The following is a 20,881-nucleotide window of genomic DNA, read 5'->3' on the forward strand; positions in this document are numbered from 1 at the left end:
TTGGCCAGCCTTATCCACCTTGTCAAGTCAGAAATTTCTTCTCTGTTACCTTCTCTCAATCCCAGGCTCTCGTTTTTCTCTTTCTATTGCTAAGTGTGGAAAAATATGGAAGACCTGCAACTATGCCTCCATTGGTTTGACTAATCACATGTCCAAAGGAAAGAAGGAAAAGATTAGAGAACTCAGGTCATTTAGACTGGGTCACTAAAGTGGACAATGTTCTTTTTCTCTAGCTTTTTACCAACTACAATTCATAGACCTTTCCCTGTTTCAATAGCCTATGCCTATTCAGGATTCCAGGCATAAAGGACTCAGAGAGATCCCTGACCTTCACTAGAAAAGCACTAAGAAATAATGCACCGTTCTTTCTCTAGGTTATTTTGTGTACGTGGGGGGATAGGAGGAGGACTCTTAACAAGGTCTACCTACTATAACAATTCACAGGCTGTGCTGATCTACTTCAGAGTATTATTCCCTCCCCTTTGTGGAAGGTACTTAGTCTGAAGACATCAGAGAATGGCAGAACACTTTGCTCTTGCCCAGCAAGCAATTCTCATGTGGCAGAGGATGGAAACAGAGGGGTAGGATGGGGGGGCGGGGGGGAGGGTAGAAACTACAGAAAATGAGGACAAATGTACAAGGTATATGTTATCTGAAAAAGGCTATTTGATATTATTGTAAAACATATATTTATTTGAAAGATAAAACACACATATTGTTTTAAGAACATCAACTACTAAAAGAAAGTTTCCAAAAATTTTTCTGAGGTCATATACATATATGGAAAATAGACTCTAGGATTCCAAATGAGAGAAAAATGACAGAATCTCAATGTCAGCAAACAGGTATGTGAAATATTTGTATTTATCAGAAGAGAACAAGATTTTATAAAGCTTCATAAATACCATTCTAATTCTAGCCATCAGTGTTCAAAATATACAAAATGATAACCTAAAAGGAAGGAAGGGGTCCCACAAATCAGGGGTAAGGATTTTGTCACTTCTTATTCATTCCTCCCAGTTCCCTGCATGACACCCCCTCTGTGAGGTTGGTAAGACCCCCTCTACTCTGTTTCAGCCTCTGGGTCTCGCCCCCTTTTCTTTTCCTCTCTGGAGCCTCAGATACAAGTGTAGTAATCATGTGACTCAAAGCTGTTCTTACGATTGTCCATCCCTGCTCTAGATAAAGGAAGGGTTTCATGCAAATACCTTCACAGGCAGACACTTCTGTGTTATCCTCTTCATGGGTAGAGAGCAGGTGGCTGAATTTTGATTTCTGCTCCAATCCCACCTGTGTGCCTTTCTTAGATGCTTCTGAACGAAAACTCTGGGACCGGGACACGGAAATCTCAAATTGTTTGATCACCTCCTCATCACTGTCAGAAGATGTGCATGGCTCTTCATCATCTCCAAAGCTGTTAACTGGGAGCAAACAAGAGCCATGAGTTTCATGGGGAGCCCACAATAATACAGAGATACATAATTTGGAGAAACAGAAGAACATGAATGAGGAGTCTGGATAAAGCAAGCCCACACCAGGCAGAAAGATTTTAGAGCATTTATTGAAGCACAAATTTGAGCCCAAAGGAATAAAACAGGAAAAGAAAGCTTACGAGGGCAAGTAGAAATATATGACTAGAACCCGGGAGGAAACATTGGGACGCCCCTAATTGACATAATAAGACCTCTTGTTGAGCAGGGAGGCCCTGCTGATTTCTTGTGTTGCTGACGTGCTTATAACTGGGAACAGGACATTTGACTTACATTCATTCTAGTCAATGATGACAGAAAATATGCTCTTAGCCTCATTTCTATTATTAAAACACAAAGAGCCAAGCCCCACTCCAGAACAGACCTACTTGCAAATGATCTTCCAAAAGTATCCTAGTTTTGAAGAGACACCCATAGTAGTATATGCAATTTAAATGAAACAAAACAAAACTAGCTTATATTATTGTGTTCCGATGCCTTTCTCAACACCAACGACCCAACTCAAATACCCTTTGAATTATTTATACCACTTTGTCCATATCAGCCCACTGGTCCTTTCAGCTTCTACAATAAGCGAAGATAGTTCTTCCCTTTGAGTTCTTTGCCTTTGGTGTTCCTTCTACCTGGAACTCTCCTGCCCTGGTATTTACCTGGCTGGTTCCTCTCCTCTCACCACTGAGGTGTCAGCTCCACTAAACCCTTCCCCATTGCCCCACCTTAAGCAATTGTCTTTATTTCTCTCTTCTCCCCCATGACTTTCATGAAAATAAAGACATCACCTGTTTTGTTACCTGATGTCTCTTCATTATGTAAAACAATGTCTGTTGCATAGTAAGTGCTTAACAAACACTTGTTAAATATTGAATAAACTGATGAAGATGTAATGCTTTCTCCAAGCCTGAGCACCTCTCCCCCTCCCCCCCCCCCACACTCACCCAGGGTTCCCTGTGCCTGGACTAGTTTCCTCTAGCCCTCTAGACTAGTCAAGAATCTAGCTCATCATCAGGACTTGCCATAGACATCACTTCTTCCAGAAAGCCCTTCACTGATCCCTTAAATAAGGTTCACGGCTTCTTCCATGAGCTCAGTCCTGCCCTATCAGTGCTCCCTCTGGCTTTGTGACAGATTTACCTATTTAATTTCCAACCATTCCACCTAGCCTGCACACATCAGGAGAGTAAGGGGCACAGCAGACCACCCACCTATGTATCCCTCAAGACCCTGTCTCTATGCCAGACACATGGGAGGCTACTCTGTAAATATTTGCTGAAAGTAAATTGGAAACAATAAATAACAGGAATTATTTCTTAGAGATTTGCTCCTCCAATCCAAAAGTCATATAGTAATTCTGGGGAAGCGTATGGTTGTTAATTCACAGATGGGTCCTGAATATTCCATCTGATTCAGAAGCTAAGAAGAAATTATAAAGCCATTTGTAAGTGAGAGAAAATACTTTAAGTACCAGCCTGATCAAAACATTTATTCTCTTATTTAAGAATTGATATTTCTGAGTTTGTTAAGAAGATATGTAGTAATAACAAACACTTATTTGTTTGTTTTTTATGTGCCAGGAACTGTCCTAAGTGCTTACACATATTAGCTCACAGAATATACATGAAACACCATTATTGTTCTCTTTTTCCAAGTGAGAAAACTGAGATAGAGATGTCTACAACGGCTGACAATAATACTTCCAATAAGGGGTAGAATGGAGATTTGAATCAAGGTAGCCTGTCTCTAAAGGCTACATTTCTAATCATTATGTTGAAGAACCAGAGAGAGAGAGAGTGGAAAGAACTCTCTATGCTCACATCAACTAGCTCAATCCCTGTGGTCAAATCCTTTAAACACTCTGGATCATTTCTGATGTCTGGGTCATTTCCCAGATCTTCTCTAGATCTATGTTTTCTGCCTCCAAACTTCCTACCCAACAAACATGTATACTGGATCTGTTTTGCTTTTTATGGAGCAGCTGGCCCAAGAATACAAGAGCACATCGCTGTCAGTTCACTCAATTTTGTTGGCCATGACCAGCACATGGTAAGACCTGAAAAGCTAAGTGTCAAAACATACTGGATATGCCAATACTAAAAAACCATCTCAACAGAAAATGATCATAAGGGGCAGTCTTCCCATGTCTCAAATGCTGGGAAAAGCACCTGTTGTGGGATAGACCATCATATATGGGAGAGACCCAGAGACCAGTGGAGCAAAATTGAATTCCCTTCACCTTTAGAGCATAGGACCATCTAAGCATCTGAGAAAAAGTTAGGAGGATATATGCATGGGAGGGGTGGTTGGAATAAGTGTACATGGGAGCTCTTTCCAAGTGTGAGGTTCCATTCCATCTGTATCACTACATCATTTTTTTTTTTTTTAATTTTTTTTTTTCAACGTTTATTTATTTTTGGGACAGAGAGAGACAGAGCATGAACGGGGGAGGGGCAGAGAGAGAGGGAGACACAGAATCGGAAACAGGCTCCAGGCTCTGAGCCATCAGCCCAGAGCCCGACGCGGGGCTCGAACTCCCGGACCGCGAGATCGTGACCTGGCTGAAGTCGGACGCTTAACCGACTGCGCCACCCAGGCGCCCCACTACATCATTTTTTAAGATAAAAAGAGAGAGGGAGGCAAACTATAAGAGACTCTTAAATACAGAGAACAAACTGAGGGTTGCTATAGGGAAGCGTAATGGGCATTAAGGAGGGCACTTGTTGGGATGAGCACTGGGTGTTATATATAAGTAATAAATGACTAAATTCTTCACATTTAAAGAAAAATTTTTAAATTTAAAATAAAAAAAATAAATAAAATGTAAATAATCATAGTCATCAATTTCAAATTGAGTTAGCCCATGGATCTTTCTTCATCTATAAAATCAATAATTAGAATTATTAATATTTTTTAGACTTCATTAATTTACCATTATTAACCATAATTCATCCTTGATTTTTTTTTCTCCAGTGAGTCATCAATCATCCACAGAGAAAAGATTTCCAATTCATTCAACATACACTATATACCAGGCATCTTCTTGACTTTGCGTATATTATCCCACTTAACCACCATAGCAATACCAGGAAGTAGGGATGATTCTTATTCCCATCATAGAGATGGAAAACAGAGGCACAAAGCAGTTAAGTAACTTGCCCTGGGCAACAAAGTAAGCAAAATAACACAGTGGAACTTGAACATAGAACTTATGTTTTTAGCCCATGCGGATATCAGCAGATGTTATTGCGTGAGAATACTCGCGCCATATCTAGTTGTCAGAGTTGGGCCAGGGTGCCCGGCTGCATCCGCCCAGGAAGTTGCTTCCTTTGAAAGGAGAGAAGAGCAGTGAGTCCACATGGGAGTGAATACATACAGGAAGGCTGCAGTATAAGTGGCCTATGGATCCTTGGGGGATTATAAATAAAACTGCACATACTATTCTAAGTCTTACACCCCAAGGATCTCAGGGAATTCTCCACCTAATAACAAAACCTGCCATCCATCCTAAAAACCACTGAGTAGCAATAGAAGTCCCTTGTGGTGCTATAACAATAATAAAAGCAATCCCATATAGAGCATGCATCATGTGCAGGCACTGTTCTAGAACTTTACATATTTTCATTTATTTACTCCTTACGATAACCCAAAGAATAAGTACTTTATTATTCCCATTCTCTGGATGGGAAAACTGAGGCAAAGTGAGGTTAGTAATTTGCCATAGTCATAACAATTAGTAAATAGTGGAACCAAGATCGAAACCCAGGCTGTATTGCTCCAAAGTCAATGTTAATGGACATGATGCTCCCTCTACCATCAGCTGCCTCAAGGAAAAAAAAAAAAAAAACTTTTTAAATTCCTGGTCAAAATTGATACAACTGTATTTTATCACTAAGAACACAAAATTACACAGGCTGAGTTAGAAAGAATTTTCACGAACATCGTTTTTAAAGATCCCTGCTACTTGCCTTGTAATGATTCTATGTCAACAACTAAATAGCTGATCTGGATTTCATTCAACTTAAATTTTTAAAATTGCAAAGTCTCATCTAAGTTGTGTTGCTTATTTTAGAGATAATATAGTACTCTCTGAAACACTGTATAAACATAAACTTTAAACCCCTTTCAAGCTAAGTACCTGTGAAACAGCACATTGGGCATTTGTATTAAAATCTTCACCTCTTCAGCCAATTAGCTTGCTAAAATAATAGGAAAACATTGCACAATTACCATGGATGTGGATACATCTTGAAGTTGAGATTGTTCATTTTACTCAATCACAGAATTCAGACAGACCATAGAGAGCACCCAAATATCCACCACCACAGAGAAGTTAGACTCTTCTGCAACCTTTCTGATGCATGGCCACCTGGCTTCACCCCTTTGTTCATACATTATCAAGGTGCTACTGTGGGCTTCTTGCACTGACAGCAAGTTCATGACTTGGACAGGTACAGAGAGCTAACTGATGACCCATCAATATTGAATCCCTACCACAATGGAGTCAGAATGTCCCTCACTCTAATTTGTAATGATTTTTTTCTTGTTTAAGTAAGAAGGGGCAGAGCCAATGCCATCTTTATCTTCCACATTTAAGTAAAGAAGGGGGGCTTGGGCAGGGCCACAGAAACTGCTGTCAGGTATAACATTAGTCAAGGCTAGACTGGTTAAGAGTGTAAGTCTGGAGTCAAGCTGCCTGCATTTGAATTTGGGATCTTCCACTCACTAGTTTGAGACTGAAGCAAATTCTTATTCTTTTTGAACTTCAGTGTCCTTATTGAGATTCCTTACTTCTTACAACTGTTGAGAGAACTAAATGAGATTAGCCATGTAAAGACACTTAGCATATGCCTGGTATTTGATATGCTCAAACTTGTTTATTATTATTATTATTATTATTATTATTATTATTATCCCCCATCGTGGCAGTACCCTAGGTGGAAACCCTTTCAGGAAGCCTTCCATTTACATACAAAGGAAAGAATGTGCCTGTTCTTGCAGGGTCTAACTTGGAAACTCATCATCAGGGTTTTGTAAGGGAAAGGTGGAAGAAAACAAGGGCTGGGGGAGGAAAAGATTAAGTTGATAATAGGAGTTGTGTCACTTTCCTTCCTCACTATCCTTTTTCCCAAGTTTGGAGGTGGAGCACTCTATGAGTTGCTAATGCTGTCTGGCTGTGGGCAGTGCTCAACACCTGCTCATTTTCTTGTTTCTTTTAAGGCAACAAAACTACCAACTGGTGATACAAAGGGAGGATTTCTTAAGCCTGTCTGCTGCTATTTTACAGATGGAGTTAGAATTTATAAATGATCAGTGTAGCTCCAAGCTTATTAATTCCTTCCCACCCACACAAGAGCAATTAGGTGGAGGGAAGTACAGCTCACATCTTCTGGATGGGAAGTGGAGGTGGGGGTGGGTTGCACTCAGTAGTGCAGTACCTGGGTGTTACTTTTAGCTACAATTGCAGGAAATCCCTTACATACTAGATTTCTCAAATACCCACAATGAATGCCTGCCCGTGGTGGCTGGATAAGATTGGAAGAATAAGAAGTTGGTTAAAGTGAAAAAGCAGAAAGGAGGTCAAATGAGACAACTGCCCATTTCAGATCCTAAGAAAGGGGCCACATTTCTGGAAGCACAATCCAGCCATTATTGGATTCAGGCAGGAGAGAAAAAGATTTTTTATAAATCATCCAGCCTTAACTATTATCAGACTATGTTCTGTGGAAGTCTAGGGTTCCACAAAGGAGCTTCAATACCACTATCAACGTGGAGATATGGGTGGTTGCACTGAGCAGGTTGAGCTATGCACCCTCTACAGTCAAGGATATTTTGCCCTAATATGGTTTACATTTTTGTGAGATTTTGTTGAGAAAAAAAAATAGAAGTCCCAACACTTTTTAAAAGTTTGAAAAACATTGATATAACCCAACTCCCTCATTCTACAGAACAGAAACTGAGTCTGGGATTACTTAAGGGACTCACCAAAGTCAAATAGCTGGTTAGTGGCAGAGGAAGAATTAGCATTGGGTTCTCCTGTGCACACTTGTTTTGTTATCCTGTACCTTTGCGAGATATTTTGACAACTCTATTTCCTACAAAGAGATGCTGCTTGTTAACAGATATGAGTAAGTCAAAAATAAAAGATTAAAGTTGATAACATACAGATCACTATACTAGGGAAAAGTTACAATATCAAAGATTCCAGTTCGTTAAAAAATTTTTTTAATGTTATTTATTTTTTAGAGAGAGAGAGACAGAATACGAGTGGGGGAGTGGCAGAGAGAGAGAGACACAGAATCCAAAGCAGGCTCCAGTCTCTGAGCTGTCAGCACAGAGCCTGACATGGAGCTCGAACTTATGAGTGGCGAGATCATGACCTAGGCCAAAGTCAGAGGCTTAACCAACTGAGCCACCCAGGCACCCCATAAAGATTCCAGTTCTGGGCGCCTGGGTGGCGCAGTCGGTTAAGCGTCCGACTTCAGCCAGGTCACGATCTCGTGGTCCGTGAGTTCGAGCCCCGCGTCGGGCTCTGGGCTGACAGCTCAGAGCCTGGAGCCTGTTTCCGATTCTGTGTCTCCCTCTCTCTCTGCCCCTCCCCCGTTCATGCTCTGTCTCTCTCTGTCCCAAAAAAAATAAACGTTGAAAAAAAAATTAAAAAAAAGATTCCAGTTCTGATAACAGCAGAATAAGTGATTTGAACTCACCTACGAATAACAGTTATAAATTCATGAAAAAAAAATTTAAACAAACTATTTGAAGACATAGAGAGTGAGCAAGAGCAGGGACTATCTGGAGAGGATCCAATCTTTGAAAGAAGGAAATTTCACTGGATGAGATACATGGTTACATTGCTTTTCTGTTAAAAGTACCAGCAAGTCCATGAAGCACAGGGCATCTAGGACTCAGAAGAAATCAGAAGCCTTATTGACTTAAAATGTTGGAGGACAGAATTCAAAGAAATATAGGGGAAAACTCCAGAAAGGAAGGAACCACAGAGAGAGAACTCCAAAATCTGCATGTGAATTTAGCTCAAACAATTGACTGTCACCTGAAATATGATTGCATAGGGAAGAATCCAAGGAACCCCCTAAAAGTCACAGCTAGAGGGTTAAAAATCTACACAGACATTTTGGCTGCAGACTATTTCAGAGGAGACTGAATTAGGAGTTTGAATCTGGCCAAGTTAGAGAGGCTTAGTACACACCTCAGGTATTCCATTAAAACTCTAGAAGGAGCAACCTTTGAGCTAAGACTAAATGTAAAACTGAAACAAACTCAGCAGAACAAAGTATGAAGCCAATACTCCACCAGATCAAAGGAATCAACAATTAATTGTGGGCTGAAACAAAAAGGAACTTATTTCTCTTCCCCACCAGGCTGTTCTCATCCAAGATAGAGAGGAGGCACCATGAAAGCATCAGGGGTGGGGTGATTAGCTCAGACTATGGGGATTACACAAAGGCTGCACTATAATAGGTGGTATTCTAAACAGACCTGTGTCCGTACTCATTGGACCCTGATTTCTCATTATCTGACTCTCTCAACTACAAGTGTTTCCTGAACACTTGACTTTGACAATCACTTTGAAGTTCATGACTACAACAGGGCTCATCCGGACAAGAGCAAGTGCTAAACTGTTAATCTCCCTGACTCTTTAGCTCTGCTCTCTAATCTGTATGCTTCCAACAAGGGAATTTCTTGATAGGACCCAAGTGTTGTGTTGTTTTCTTGCTACAGTGGCATTTACATACAAATTAATGGCCAGGACTATAATTTACTCTGCTGAGAAGTGCGGTGACCTGGTAATTAAATTTCTGCACATGCAGAGAAAACATAAAACCAGAATGGCTGCTCTTGCTTTCTTTTCTCCAACCCCCAAGAGCTCTCTATCACTCCAATGAATCCTTATACGCAAATGTGAACCTACATTACAATTCACAAATGTTCTGATTAGGAAGACAAAAAAAAATTCCATTGCCATGGATACTAAGGGCCTGGATGGATAACCAAGGCTGAGAGAAATAATGGACAGATCTTGAGATGTGCAGGTGTTGTGAGTTTTTGAAATTCTAGCTATTCATTCCACTCACTCTTCTTCTTATCCCATGCTGCAAATCATTCTCAAGGCAGTTTCCAAAGTTATTGTTTTATCTTGCAACAGAGCCCAGTCAGGCTACTGGGATAATATCTATAAAGCAGTTTCAAACTCTCCCCGGCACCGAATCTACAGTAAATATATCCAAATATATCATGATAACTAAAAGGCATGGACTGAAAATGCTCACTTGGCTAAGAGCTTTCTTAGAAGAAAACTAAAAGCCATATTCCAAGAAAAGTCACATAATTCATACCTCATATATTCAGTGGTGGTATGCATATATTGGAATAGCAGCCCTCAGTGATGCCACTGATAAAATCAGATAATGAATAACTTTTCTCCATTTGCAGAACAGTTGATGGAAAATTTTCTAAATGTTTGACTTTTCCCATAAAGGTTCTGTCCCTTGGGTTCCTGTTATCACACATAGGCTGACAAGCACAAGCAAGTAAAAAAAAAAAAAAAGTGGAAATAGTTAATCATGCTTCTTTCCTCAGCTTGTTTTGTCATGGATGTGCATGCTCCTGCCTGTGATTGTTACATGGCTTACATCATCTAGTCATAGTTCCATTGGCAAAATAATTCCTGCTTTGTGATGAAAATAGATACATTAAAATTTCATGGGGTGCCACAAAAATCACATCCATTTTTGGCATTGAACCACCTGAACAAAGCTGGCACCACTGAATTAGAAATGTTGCCCTGGGTATAATAATGTCCCTTGTTCCATCCATATTCTTAACTGTCACATAGAGCTTACCTTCTGATATTTATCTTACTTACATTTTCTAAGTGGGTTTATGTAGCTGTAGTTCCTCTAACATGTTTCAAGGAATTTGTGGTCTTAATTCATTGTTCTCTACTCTATCCCCTTAGTGTCTAACATACTGCTAGGAATAAAAGGTCCTTCAAAAATGAATAAACAAATGAATTTTAAATTAATACAATAGTATATTGGGCAGGTTATCTAGAGAAGCACAGCCAATAGGGGAGATATGTGTATTTATATTTATATTTATTTATATATGTATTTATATTTATTTGTATTTTTATTATAAGGAATTGGCTCATATAATTATGGGGCTGACAATTTCCAAGATCTACAAGTGGCAAGCTGGAGACCCAGGAGAACCAGGGGTCTAGTTCCAGGCTGACTGAAGGCCTAAGAATAAGGAAAGCCAATGGTGTACGTTCTAGTCCAAGACCAGAAGAAGACCAATGTTTTTGTTCAAGCAGACAGGCAGACAAAGTTCTCTCTTACTCAGCTTTTCTCTTCTATTCAGGTCTTCAATTGATTGGATGAGGCCCACCCACATTAGAGAGGGCAATTTGCTTTACTCAGTCTACCATTTCAAATGTTAATCTCATTCATAAACATCCTCCCAGATACACCCAGAATAATATTTGATCAACTATTTTGGCACCTCATGGCACAATCATATGACACACAAAATTAACCATCACAAATATCAGATAAAAGCCAAATGCAAAGCAGGAAGAATGCCAAAAAGAAGCAGGTCAGGTACAGGTTTTTATCCCAGCACTGACACTTCCCAGTTGGGTGATCTTGCATGAACCTTAGTTTATTCACCTTTAAAAATCAGACCAACTTTCTGTTCTGGCTATATGGAAGCCTGAGGACATATAGAACCCCTTTCTGCCACAAACTCATAGAAACACTGATAAAATTAGAAAGACACCTGGTATTAACCCAGAGGAATAACCAACTTGTTTGGCTGATATCTAGGATATCAATGGCTTTGGGTTCATGCAAGGGTAGAATAAGGACGCTAGCATAAAACTATTACTCTTTAATAAAGGCTGCCCTTTCTATGAAAAGAGGACTAGTAAATTTCATCTAACAGTTTGGACTTAGAGAAGTAGCAAGGAAGCTTACTATCTATTGGGGCTGTGAATGAGAAAAAAATTACCCTATGACAAATAAAAACATCAAGTCTTTACCTCTCTCAGAGATATAGTATCAGTGAAGCACAGATATCTGAAAGTAAGAAATTAATAAGGGAAATGGGTAAGCATCTACAAGATCCAGGAGACCCAGTATAAGCAAATGCAAAATTGCTCTATAGGAATATTTCCATAACCCAACATACACAGGATTACACCCCTCACCAAGCAAAAACACACCCCTTCTAAAGATGAGTTAACACCACAAACACACAGAATATAATACACAAGAGGAATTAAACTAGCTTGAGGTGAAATGGAAAACAATCTAAGAACACACAGTAATTTAAATCCTATGTGGAAGATTCACAAAAATTAGCCATGTATTAGGCCACAGAAGAAGGTTCAAAAACATTATATCACATTCTAATTTCAATATGGTTAGATATAAAATACTTTTTAAAAATTATAAAAATGCCTTTTGGAAACCAGAATCCACATTTTTAAATAATTGATGGGTCAAAGAAGAAACCTAATTGGAATAATAAAATATTTATAGCTGAAAAATAATGAACACATCATATATCATATACTTGTGGGATATATTTAAAGTGGTACTTGAAGGAAATTTATGGATTCATTTAAGGTATATATTAGAAATCAAGAAAAAGACTGAAAAATTAATATGATAAATGGTCAATTTAAGATGTTATTGATCAACAGTTTAAACCAAACCAAAATGCATGGAAGAAATAGAGAAGATAAAAAGCAGATATTAATATAAATGTTAATATAAAGAAAACATTTAAAACTAGACAAGATGAAAATGGTCTCTTAAAGATAAGCCATTGGCAAGACAGAGACAAATAATACATTTACATATATAATGGACACTTAAAAATCTGAAAAGAACAAAAACCAGTCTAAACAATTTGAAAAAGAACAAATAGATAAAACATAGACCAGTAACTACTAAAGAAATAATAGAAAAAATTCAAAAAGTGACACATCTATCCAGACAGTTTTATATGACTTTTTCCAACTTTCAGTGACCAAGTAATTGTTCTTTTATATAAGCCATTGTAGAAGGAAAAACTTCTTGTATCATTTTTTAAGGATAGCATAAACTCAAGTAAGGTAATTTACATAGTAGATCAATCTCTTTTTTTTTAAATTTTTTTTTCAACGTTTATTTATTTTTGGGACAGAGAGAGACAGAGCATGAACAGGGGAGGGGCAGAGAGAGAGGGAGACACAGAATCGGAAACAGGCTCCAGGCTCCGAGCCATCAGCCCAGAGCCTGACGCGGGGCTCGAACTCACGGACCGCGAGATCGTGACCTGGCTGAAGTCGGACGCTTAACCGACTGCGCCACCCAGGCGCCCCTAGATCAATCTCTTATGATGCTACTTGCAAATACTGTAAACTAAGCAGCAAATAAAATTTGTGATATATCAAAAACAAACACATTGAGAATAAGAATTTATAACAGACATGCAATGAAGTTTAAGTATCAGCAAAATCTCTTAAATGTAATTAACCACATTAATAGATTAAAGATCAAAAACATAATCATCTCACCAGATGTGGAAAATTATTAAAGAGGTTTCAACATCATTCATGACAATGATTCTCAGTAACTAGGAATAGAAGAAAATTTGCTCTACTTGAAAAAGAAAATATACCATGCATCACACTCAAAAGTAAATTTTAACGTTCCTTAGAGAATAAAAGACAAGAACACTTGCTGTTACCACTTCCTTGCAATTCTGTATTGGAGATCTCAAAAGCACTATAAGACAAAAAATAAATGAAGGGGGTATATTGTAATGCAAGAAATGAAATGCCAAGAGATTGAAATTTCCAGGTTAAAAAAAAATCCATGAGAAGCCCAGGTCAACCTTTAAATTGTTAAGGGTTCATCAAGGGGATGTCTGCCTCCAATCAAGATGAAATAACAGGTACCAAATTTAGCCTCACTTGTGAAGCAATTAAAAACCTGGACATAGACAATGTTTCTGAAAATATTGAACATTATGCAACCCCAAACAGGGATTCCTGAGGGATGAGAAATAAGCAAGTGAGTTCTAGGCTTACCCAAACTGACTGCCTGGAGAAAGTTTTGAGGCAAAGCTAATGGTCTCCCTGATTTGAGGAGATGGATCTAGGGGCCAAGGCTGTCAGGGCTCGCCCAAACAGTCTGGAAGAACAGAGCCACAAAAAGAACTCACAGACCTGCTGTATTTGAAGTCTCAGATGAATGCTGATAAGGGCATGTGAGGAAAAATACTGGAGCCATGGAAAAAGCTAATGGAAATGATTGGAGGTAACAGTACCCGGAGCTCACACAGAACCAGGAACAGTGAGTGCCTGGTTCAACTAGCAAGCATAGAAATCCTCATTAGTGGGGCATTTGGTAAACTACTCAGAAGGGTTTTGCCTCCTAGGAAAGAGCAATTAGCCCTAGATAAAACATTACTTCAGCCCTACCTAACAAAGTTTAAAACCAAGACCTGAAAGGATCAAACAGTTTCCAGGTAACCTATCCACATCCCAGAACCAAGCTCAAGGAACAGTTATACATCCAGCATGCAACATGGTAAAATTTACAATGTATGCTATCCAATCAAAAATGTCTACGCATGCAGAGAAGCAGAAAAATATCATGAATGATGAGGGGAAAATTCAATCAATTGAAATGATATAAGAAATCGTACAGACAACAGAATTTGTAGGCAAGGACGCTAAAACAGTAAATATCACTGTATTCCATATATTCAAGAAACTACAAGAAAGATTGAACATAATAGAAATATGAAATATTCAAACAAAACTTAGAGAAGAAAACTACACTAAGATGAAAACATACACTGATTGGAATTAATGGCAGATTGTGCACTACAGAAAAAAAAAAGACTAGTGGCTTGAAAACAGCAATAGAAACCTATCCAAAATGAAACAGAGAAATATAATCACTGCAAAAACATGAACAGAGGACCAGAGGGCAGTGAGACACCTTCAGGCAGCATAAAATACATATTACTGGAGACTGTGAAGGAAGGAGAGGAGCAGAAAAAAAATCTGAAAGAAGCATGAACAACGTTTTCCATATCTGATGAAAAAGATGAACCCACCAATTCAAGAAGGTCAACACATCCTAAGACCAAGAAGTATGGTGAAAACCACACCAAGGCACACCATCATAATCAAATAGCTGAAAACCAGTGACAGATCATCAGGAACAAAACAACAGAGGGAACCCTAATGTAAACTATGGACTATAGTTACTAGCAATGTATCAATATTGCTTTGTCAGTTGTAACAAATGTACCACACCAACTCAATCCAAGATGTGTTAATAATAGGAAAAGCAGGGCAGGAGGACAGAGAGTACATGGAAACTCTCCCTATTTTCTGCCCAATTTTTCTATCAACCTAAAACCGTTCTAAAAATAGTCTATTAATTTTGTTTAAGTAGTCAAAGGGGGAAAAAAAGACACTTGAACAGAGGAGTATAGATAAGGACAGTAGGGTTCTCACTGTGAAATCTCACAGTGAAGAAATAGTTTTAAAGGGTTGAAAGAAAAACACTGACAGAATTCTATACCCAGAGAAGATATCTTTCAAGAACAAAGAGAAAATAAAGACTTTTCAGAAAGAATTCATCACAACAAAACAAGAATGTTAAAAGAAGTCCTTCAAACAGAAAAGGGATATAAATGTGCATCTATACAACAAAATGAAAAGCCGAGCACCTGCTATGTGGGGAAATACATAAAAACTTGGGTTCTTAGTATTAAAATTTCTTTTAAAAAGAAGTAACACACTTTTATATGTGTTATACTATACAGGTGTTTTGACCTTCTAGAATATTTCCCTCTGTTTTGGTAATGACATCTTTACCAAAGATTTTCTTTTGAGGAAAACCACTCCTCTCCAAATTTCAATCCATGAGGTTGGAGTGAGGATGATCCCATATTCCTTCATTTTAGCATAGGCAAACAACTTGAATTTGGTCAATGGCAGCTGGCCCCGGGGACTTTGCTGGAAATATTGAAAAGGAGCACTCCTACTCCTCCAGCTGGAGTTGATAATCTAATAGGATGTAAGCCTGTATCCACCTCAGAAAGAAGCTAATGCAGAAAAAAGCAGAACCAAAAGTTGTACATTCCTAATACCTATTGTGAACAGGAGCCAATCATTCCTGTATACAGAATAATTCACTAGCCTTTTCATATGAGCCAATAAACTATTGTGTGCACATGCATGTGTGTGTTTAAGCCCCTTTTGAATTTTCTGTTACTTGCACTCAGAAGGATTGTGCCTAATACATTAGTAAAGTGTAAAGACTATTATAGGTGACAGTGAAGAGATCTCCATTTTGGATCTGCCTCTTTCAACGCAAAATTACAAAATCTTGGCCAAGGAACTTTATCTCTCTCTTCTCTGAATTCCTACAATAAATGCTATCTGCATAATTCATTAAGCAAATAAGTATGTACTGCTTCATGATAGGTTTTCTCTCTTGGCTAGCTATTTAAGTCCTTATTAATATTTTATTTATTTAGTCTTGCTTCCCCAACCAGATTATATGTCCTTGACTCCTCACACATAGCTGATGCTGCTCCCCTGAACCCAAATACACACAGAGCACACCTAAGATGAGTCAGCTGATCTTTTAGGGCTCTCTCAGTTTAAAACAAACTTATGATTCTATAAGAATCCCGTGGCCCTGAATATCGTGACTGTTCTCTGATTCTACAGCATTTTACTCACATTGACAAAGCTGTCTCATGGCTTATTCCCGAAAAACCATGAGTTACTGGAAGCAGAGTCCACTCTAGGACTTTATAGCCCCCAAAATGGAGCATAGGGGCCTTGACACCATCCATATACTGCAAGAATTGTTTGAATTGAACTGAAATCTATTCAAATTTCCCTTTACATCCAGATGTATTCTCTTTCACGGAAGAAGAAGTGAAGAGCAGAGAATTAGAAACGAAAGACCCAAGTTTTAGGTTCTGCCACTTGTTAGCTGTGATTTACCACTTGTTACTCAACTTCTCTGAGCTTCTGTTTTTTCCATACAAATGGAAACAATGATTCTTTACTTTTTAAGGTTACTGTGAGCAGCAAAAGCAATAATTTATAGGCAAATAAGGACTCCAAACAACATTTATTAAACATTATAATGCACTCATTACATTACATATAATATCCCACTGAAAACATAATATCCTTGGAGGTAGCTATGGTATCGTCACTGGACAGATAAAATTACGAATGTCCCCAACTGTTAAGTAATGTATAGACTCTGACTCCCAAGTCCATATTCCCTCCATCACATTATTTTACTTGGTAAATACAAAAGTTATATGCAAATAACAGGTGTTCCATTCCCCAGGTGTCAGAAAACTATGAAATACAATAGTCTGTGCCTCAAAACCAAAATGAGAAAGAACAAAAGAAAATCGAAGTGGGACCCAGAGTCCCTGCTTATGCATAGTAGGTAGGATTGGCAAAATCATGGAGCATGTGCCATTACAATTTTTTCCTCCTTACCCAGAGCAGAGGATAGTCACTGGATGCGACACTCTTGCCTGATAAGCTTGTGTGTGGTTTCAGAATCTGCAAACATCATTTCAAACAGCAAAATCCACCCATCACAGCTACCTGCAAGAGGAAACTACTGGCCATACTTGGGCCCTGTAAAGACCCGGCCTCTATCATGTTCAGAGACTGCAGAGCAGAGTTATAGCCAAGCCTGGAAGCACAATAGAAAAAAAAAAGAGTATGGAAGAAAATTCACTCATTTAAAAGTCCATCTGCTTAATAAACAGTATGGACCCTATGACATGCCAGGCCCTGGGGCTGATGTCAGTATATAATGGTGAACAAACTGTCCACCAATCAGCAAATGGATAAAGAAGATGTGCTATATATACAATGGAATATTACTTATCCAAAAAGAAGAATGAAATATTGCCATTTGCACATGGATGGATCTAGAGAGTATAATGCTAAGTGAAATAAGTCAGTCCGAGGAAGACAAACACCATATGATTTCACTCATATGTGGAATTCAAGAAACAAAACAAGTGAGTGAAGGGGAAAATGAGACACAGGGAAATCAAAAAACAGACAATTATAGAGAACTGATGGTTATCAGAGGGGAGGGGGGAGGGGGGTGGGTTAAGTAGGGGATGGGGATTACGGTAATGGCAGCACTTTGTCATGATGAGCGGGTGATGTATGGAATTGTGGAAACACTATGTTCTACACCTGAAGCTAATATGACACTGTATGTTAATCAACTGAAATTAAAATAAAAAGCCATACACACACACACACACAAAAACCCAGATGCTGGCCCTCACCTGGCATGGAAGCCCATGAAGCAGGCAGAAAAAGTAGGCTCAATCAAGCAAGCAGAAACGGCCTCGATGGGTCAGTATTGATACTGCCAGGTCCACTGCTGGAACACTTGGGGCTAGGTATATTTCAGAATTTGGGTTTGCTTGGATTTTAAAAAGCCGGTATGGTGCACATACACTATACCATTTAACAATGCAGTGGAGTCTGGAGCAACACCTTGTAATAAAATGCATTAATAATTAAAACGTGAATATTGACCGAGAGATGAGTAAAGGCTCTAAATCACCTCAGTTCATCCTCAGCCTTATGAAACAACCCCAGTTTCCGATGTTTTTGATTTTAGAATTTAGGACAAGGGCTTGGACACTTGTATGAAGGCTAATGTTGAAAATATCAGTTGAAGACAAAAGCTAATTTTACGTATCTAATTTCTAGAAGAGACATCACAAGACATATGTTGGTATTTAATAAAGCTATGGAAATCTTTTCTCCCACAAGATTTATTGATAAATTAGTATTTTTTTAAGATGCAGAACCTCAGAAATTCTAAAATTCTTATTTTAAAATATTAAAGAAGCCCATTTGTAGGATAATATCCAGTTCTAGGTCTGGAGATAGCACAGAGGAGGTAAGGAAATTTCACAAACACAAAGGAAATCCTAGAAAATTGAAAGGACTTTGTGGACAGGGCTCCTGCCATAACTAGGCTGGAGCAGCAAAAAGTTTATGCTCCTGAAAAATCATTTAATGTAGGGACTAGTGCTCTCAAAGCATCTCACACTTGCTTTTGTAGCTCAGAGGCAAAGGTGTCTAAGAAGGGCACTGACTTATCCCTGTTGCTGCACACACAGATGTTATTTAGTCCTACTTGACTACTCCCCCACAGAATGTGACACCACTGAGGACATTCCTTCCCTAGTCTTCCACAGCAAAGCAGCCCCAAGACCCCCATCCTCCACCCTGGTCCTTCCTGCTCATCTCTGGGCACCAGTATTTAGGGTTCCACCCTGAGCACTTTGCTCAGTACACATGCTATCCCTGCAAACCCCCCATAGCTGCAGCTACCACATCCACAATGATGACCAGTAAAACACCTCCGTCAGCCCTCTTTACTAGCTCTACATTAACGTACTCAACATCCGCCTCTAGGCTGGCTTTCCCCACAACCCCTGCCCTGCCCATCCTGCTCGCGTCTTCCCCAATCTGTTATCTTTTTCCTTTATTCTCAACCTTCTGCCTCTGTGCCCACAATGACCTCTGCCTGCCCCCAACTTTGATGCCCAATTCAACCTCATTCTTCAAAGTGCTTCCGGCTTCATATCCTGCAGGATCTATTTCCCACCCCCCAAAAGACAAACCTGAACCTTTCTCTTATTCTTGCTCTCCTTGCCCTCCATGCTTACCCCTATGGAAGCACTTCTCAAAATCATTTCAAACTCTCCATTTACTTGTATGTGCTCCGTCCAGCCTGGTGCCGCCTTAAAAGTGGGAGCAGAGTCCCTATGTCTGCATCCTCAGAACCATGACAGTGTAGGGTTAGGCCCAAAACAACTGCTCAATAACTATTTACTGATTGAGAGCAGTAATTAATTAGCCCCATCCCACTGCTGTGGTGGTGGGGGAGTTGGAACCCCAAAAGCACCTATCACCATAATCAGGCACAGAGTGGGTGCTTAACACAGATGTGCTGAATGAATCAGTTGTATATTTTATTAGCATTTATAGGACTCTGTCTTGTATTGATTAAATGAGCTTTTGTGATCTGGACTTGAGCCCCAACTTTTAAAGGAAAATGTCTCTCAGGTTCCAAACAGCTTACAAAGGCCCCCTTTGAACACACCTCCTTGGGAAGTGGGAGCCGTATATACAATAGGGACACACTGTTTATAAAAGTTAGCTTCTATTAATCTATTTTAATTTTTCACTAAACCAGGGCGCCTGAGTGGCTCAGTTGGTTAAACATCCGACTTCAGCTCAGGTCATGATGTCACAGTTCCTGAGTTCGAGCCCCGCGTGGCGCTCTGTGCTGACAGCTCAGGGCCTGGAGCCTGCTTCAGATTCCGTGTCTCCCTCTGGACCTCCCCTGTTCATGCCCTGTCTCTCTCTGTCTCAAAAATAAGTAAACATTAAAAAAAATAATTATTTCACTAAACCTGTCAATGGACAGCTACTTCTATCTTTAATGGAATTGCAAATATTTTCTCTCATTATTTCTTCCCTGTATTCTGTCCTTCCTTTCTTTATCTTCATGGGTGTTTTCTTAATTAAATGGATTCAACCTTATTAGGATCTATTATGTGATTTAAAAAATGAACAGAATCATCTGACTAAATAATTACGACAAGGTAAAAATCAAGGCTGTGTACAGCACAAATGGAAAGAATTCATATTTTCAAAAATAAGATACTGAAGAATTTGGGTTATGGGCCCTTGGAACTACTTAATGCTGAGTTCTAGAACATATGCTAAAACTGATCATGATGCAAATTGGATTTAAGGAGACTACCACATCTAGCAATATGCAGACTAACCTACATGGGGAACCAGATGCCAAAAGTGCCCTTGAAGATTTGATCCTCAAATCAAAAATTATCCACTGTCTACACAAGAAAAGCACATGTGCATGCATGTGTGCGCACACACATGCACACACACATACACACACAGGACACTTCAAAAAACATTGCATCTGTCATTGCTGAAAAAGGAATTGCCTCAAGGCAAACTGAAAAAACCTGTGGTCTGCAGGTATGACGTTCAGTCAATCCCACCGTTGACAGTAAAACTTTTGTCATTTGCCAGAAGATGTCTATGTGGAGTAGTTTTCATTTTATTTTGTTTGTGAGGAGGGTTATTTTTTACACAACTTTACAAAGATATAATTCACATAACACATAATCCACCAACTTTAAGTGTGCAGTTCAGGGGTTCACAGAGTTGTGCAACCATCACAATTTTAGATCATTTTCAACACCCCAAGAGAAAACCTTCACTCTCTTTCCCATCACCCTTCCACCAC

At 39.1% G+C, this 20,881-nt stretch overlaps 1 protein-coding gene across 1 annotated transcript in view; it reads right to left on the reverse strand.

The window, feature by feature from the left end:
- The window catches only part of SYT16 (synaptotagmin 16), a 93,717-nt gene that overhangs the window by 27,884 nt on the left and 44,952 nt on the right, over positions 1-20,881 (reverse strand). Inside the window, exon 2 of the mRNA XM_047079921.1 lies at positions 1,209-1,421. Within this exon, the coding sequence (XP_046935877.1) occupies positions 1,209-1,421 (213 nt within the window). The remainder of the gene's footprint in view (positions 1-1,208; positions 1,422-20,881) is intronic.

This window comes from Lynx rufus, unplaced genomic scaffold, assembly GCF_022079265.1.
Source record: "Lynx rufus isolate CCGP_SWC_20201006 ecotype Redwood Valley unplaced genomic scaffold, mLynRuf1.p SCAF_17, whole genome shotgun sequence".
Classification (NCBI taxonomy): Eukaryota; Metazoa; Chordata; class Mammalia; order Carnivora; family Felidae; genus Lynx; species Lynx rufus.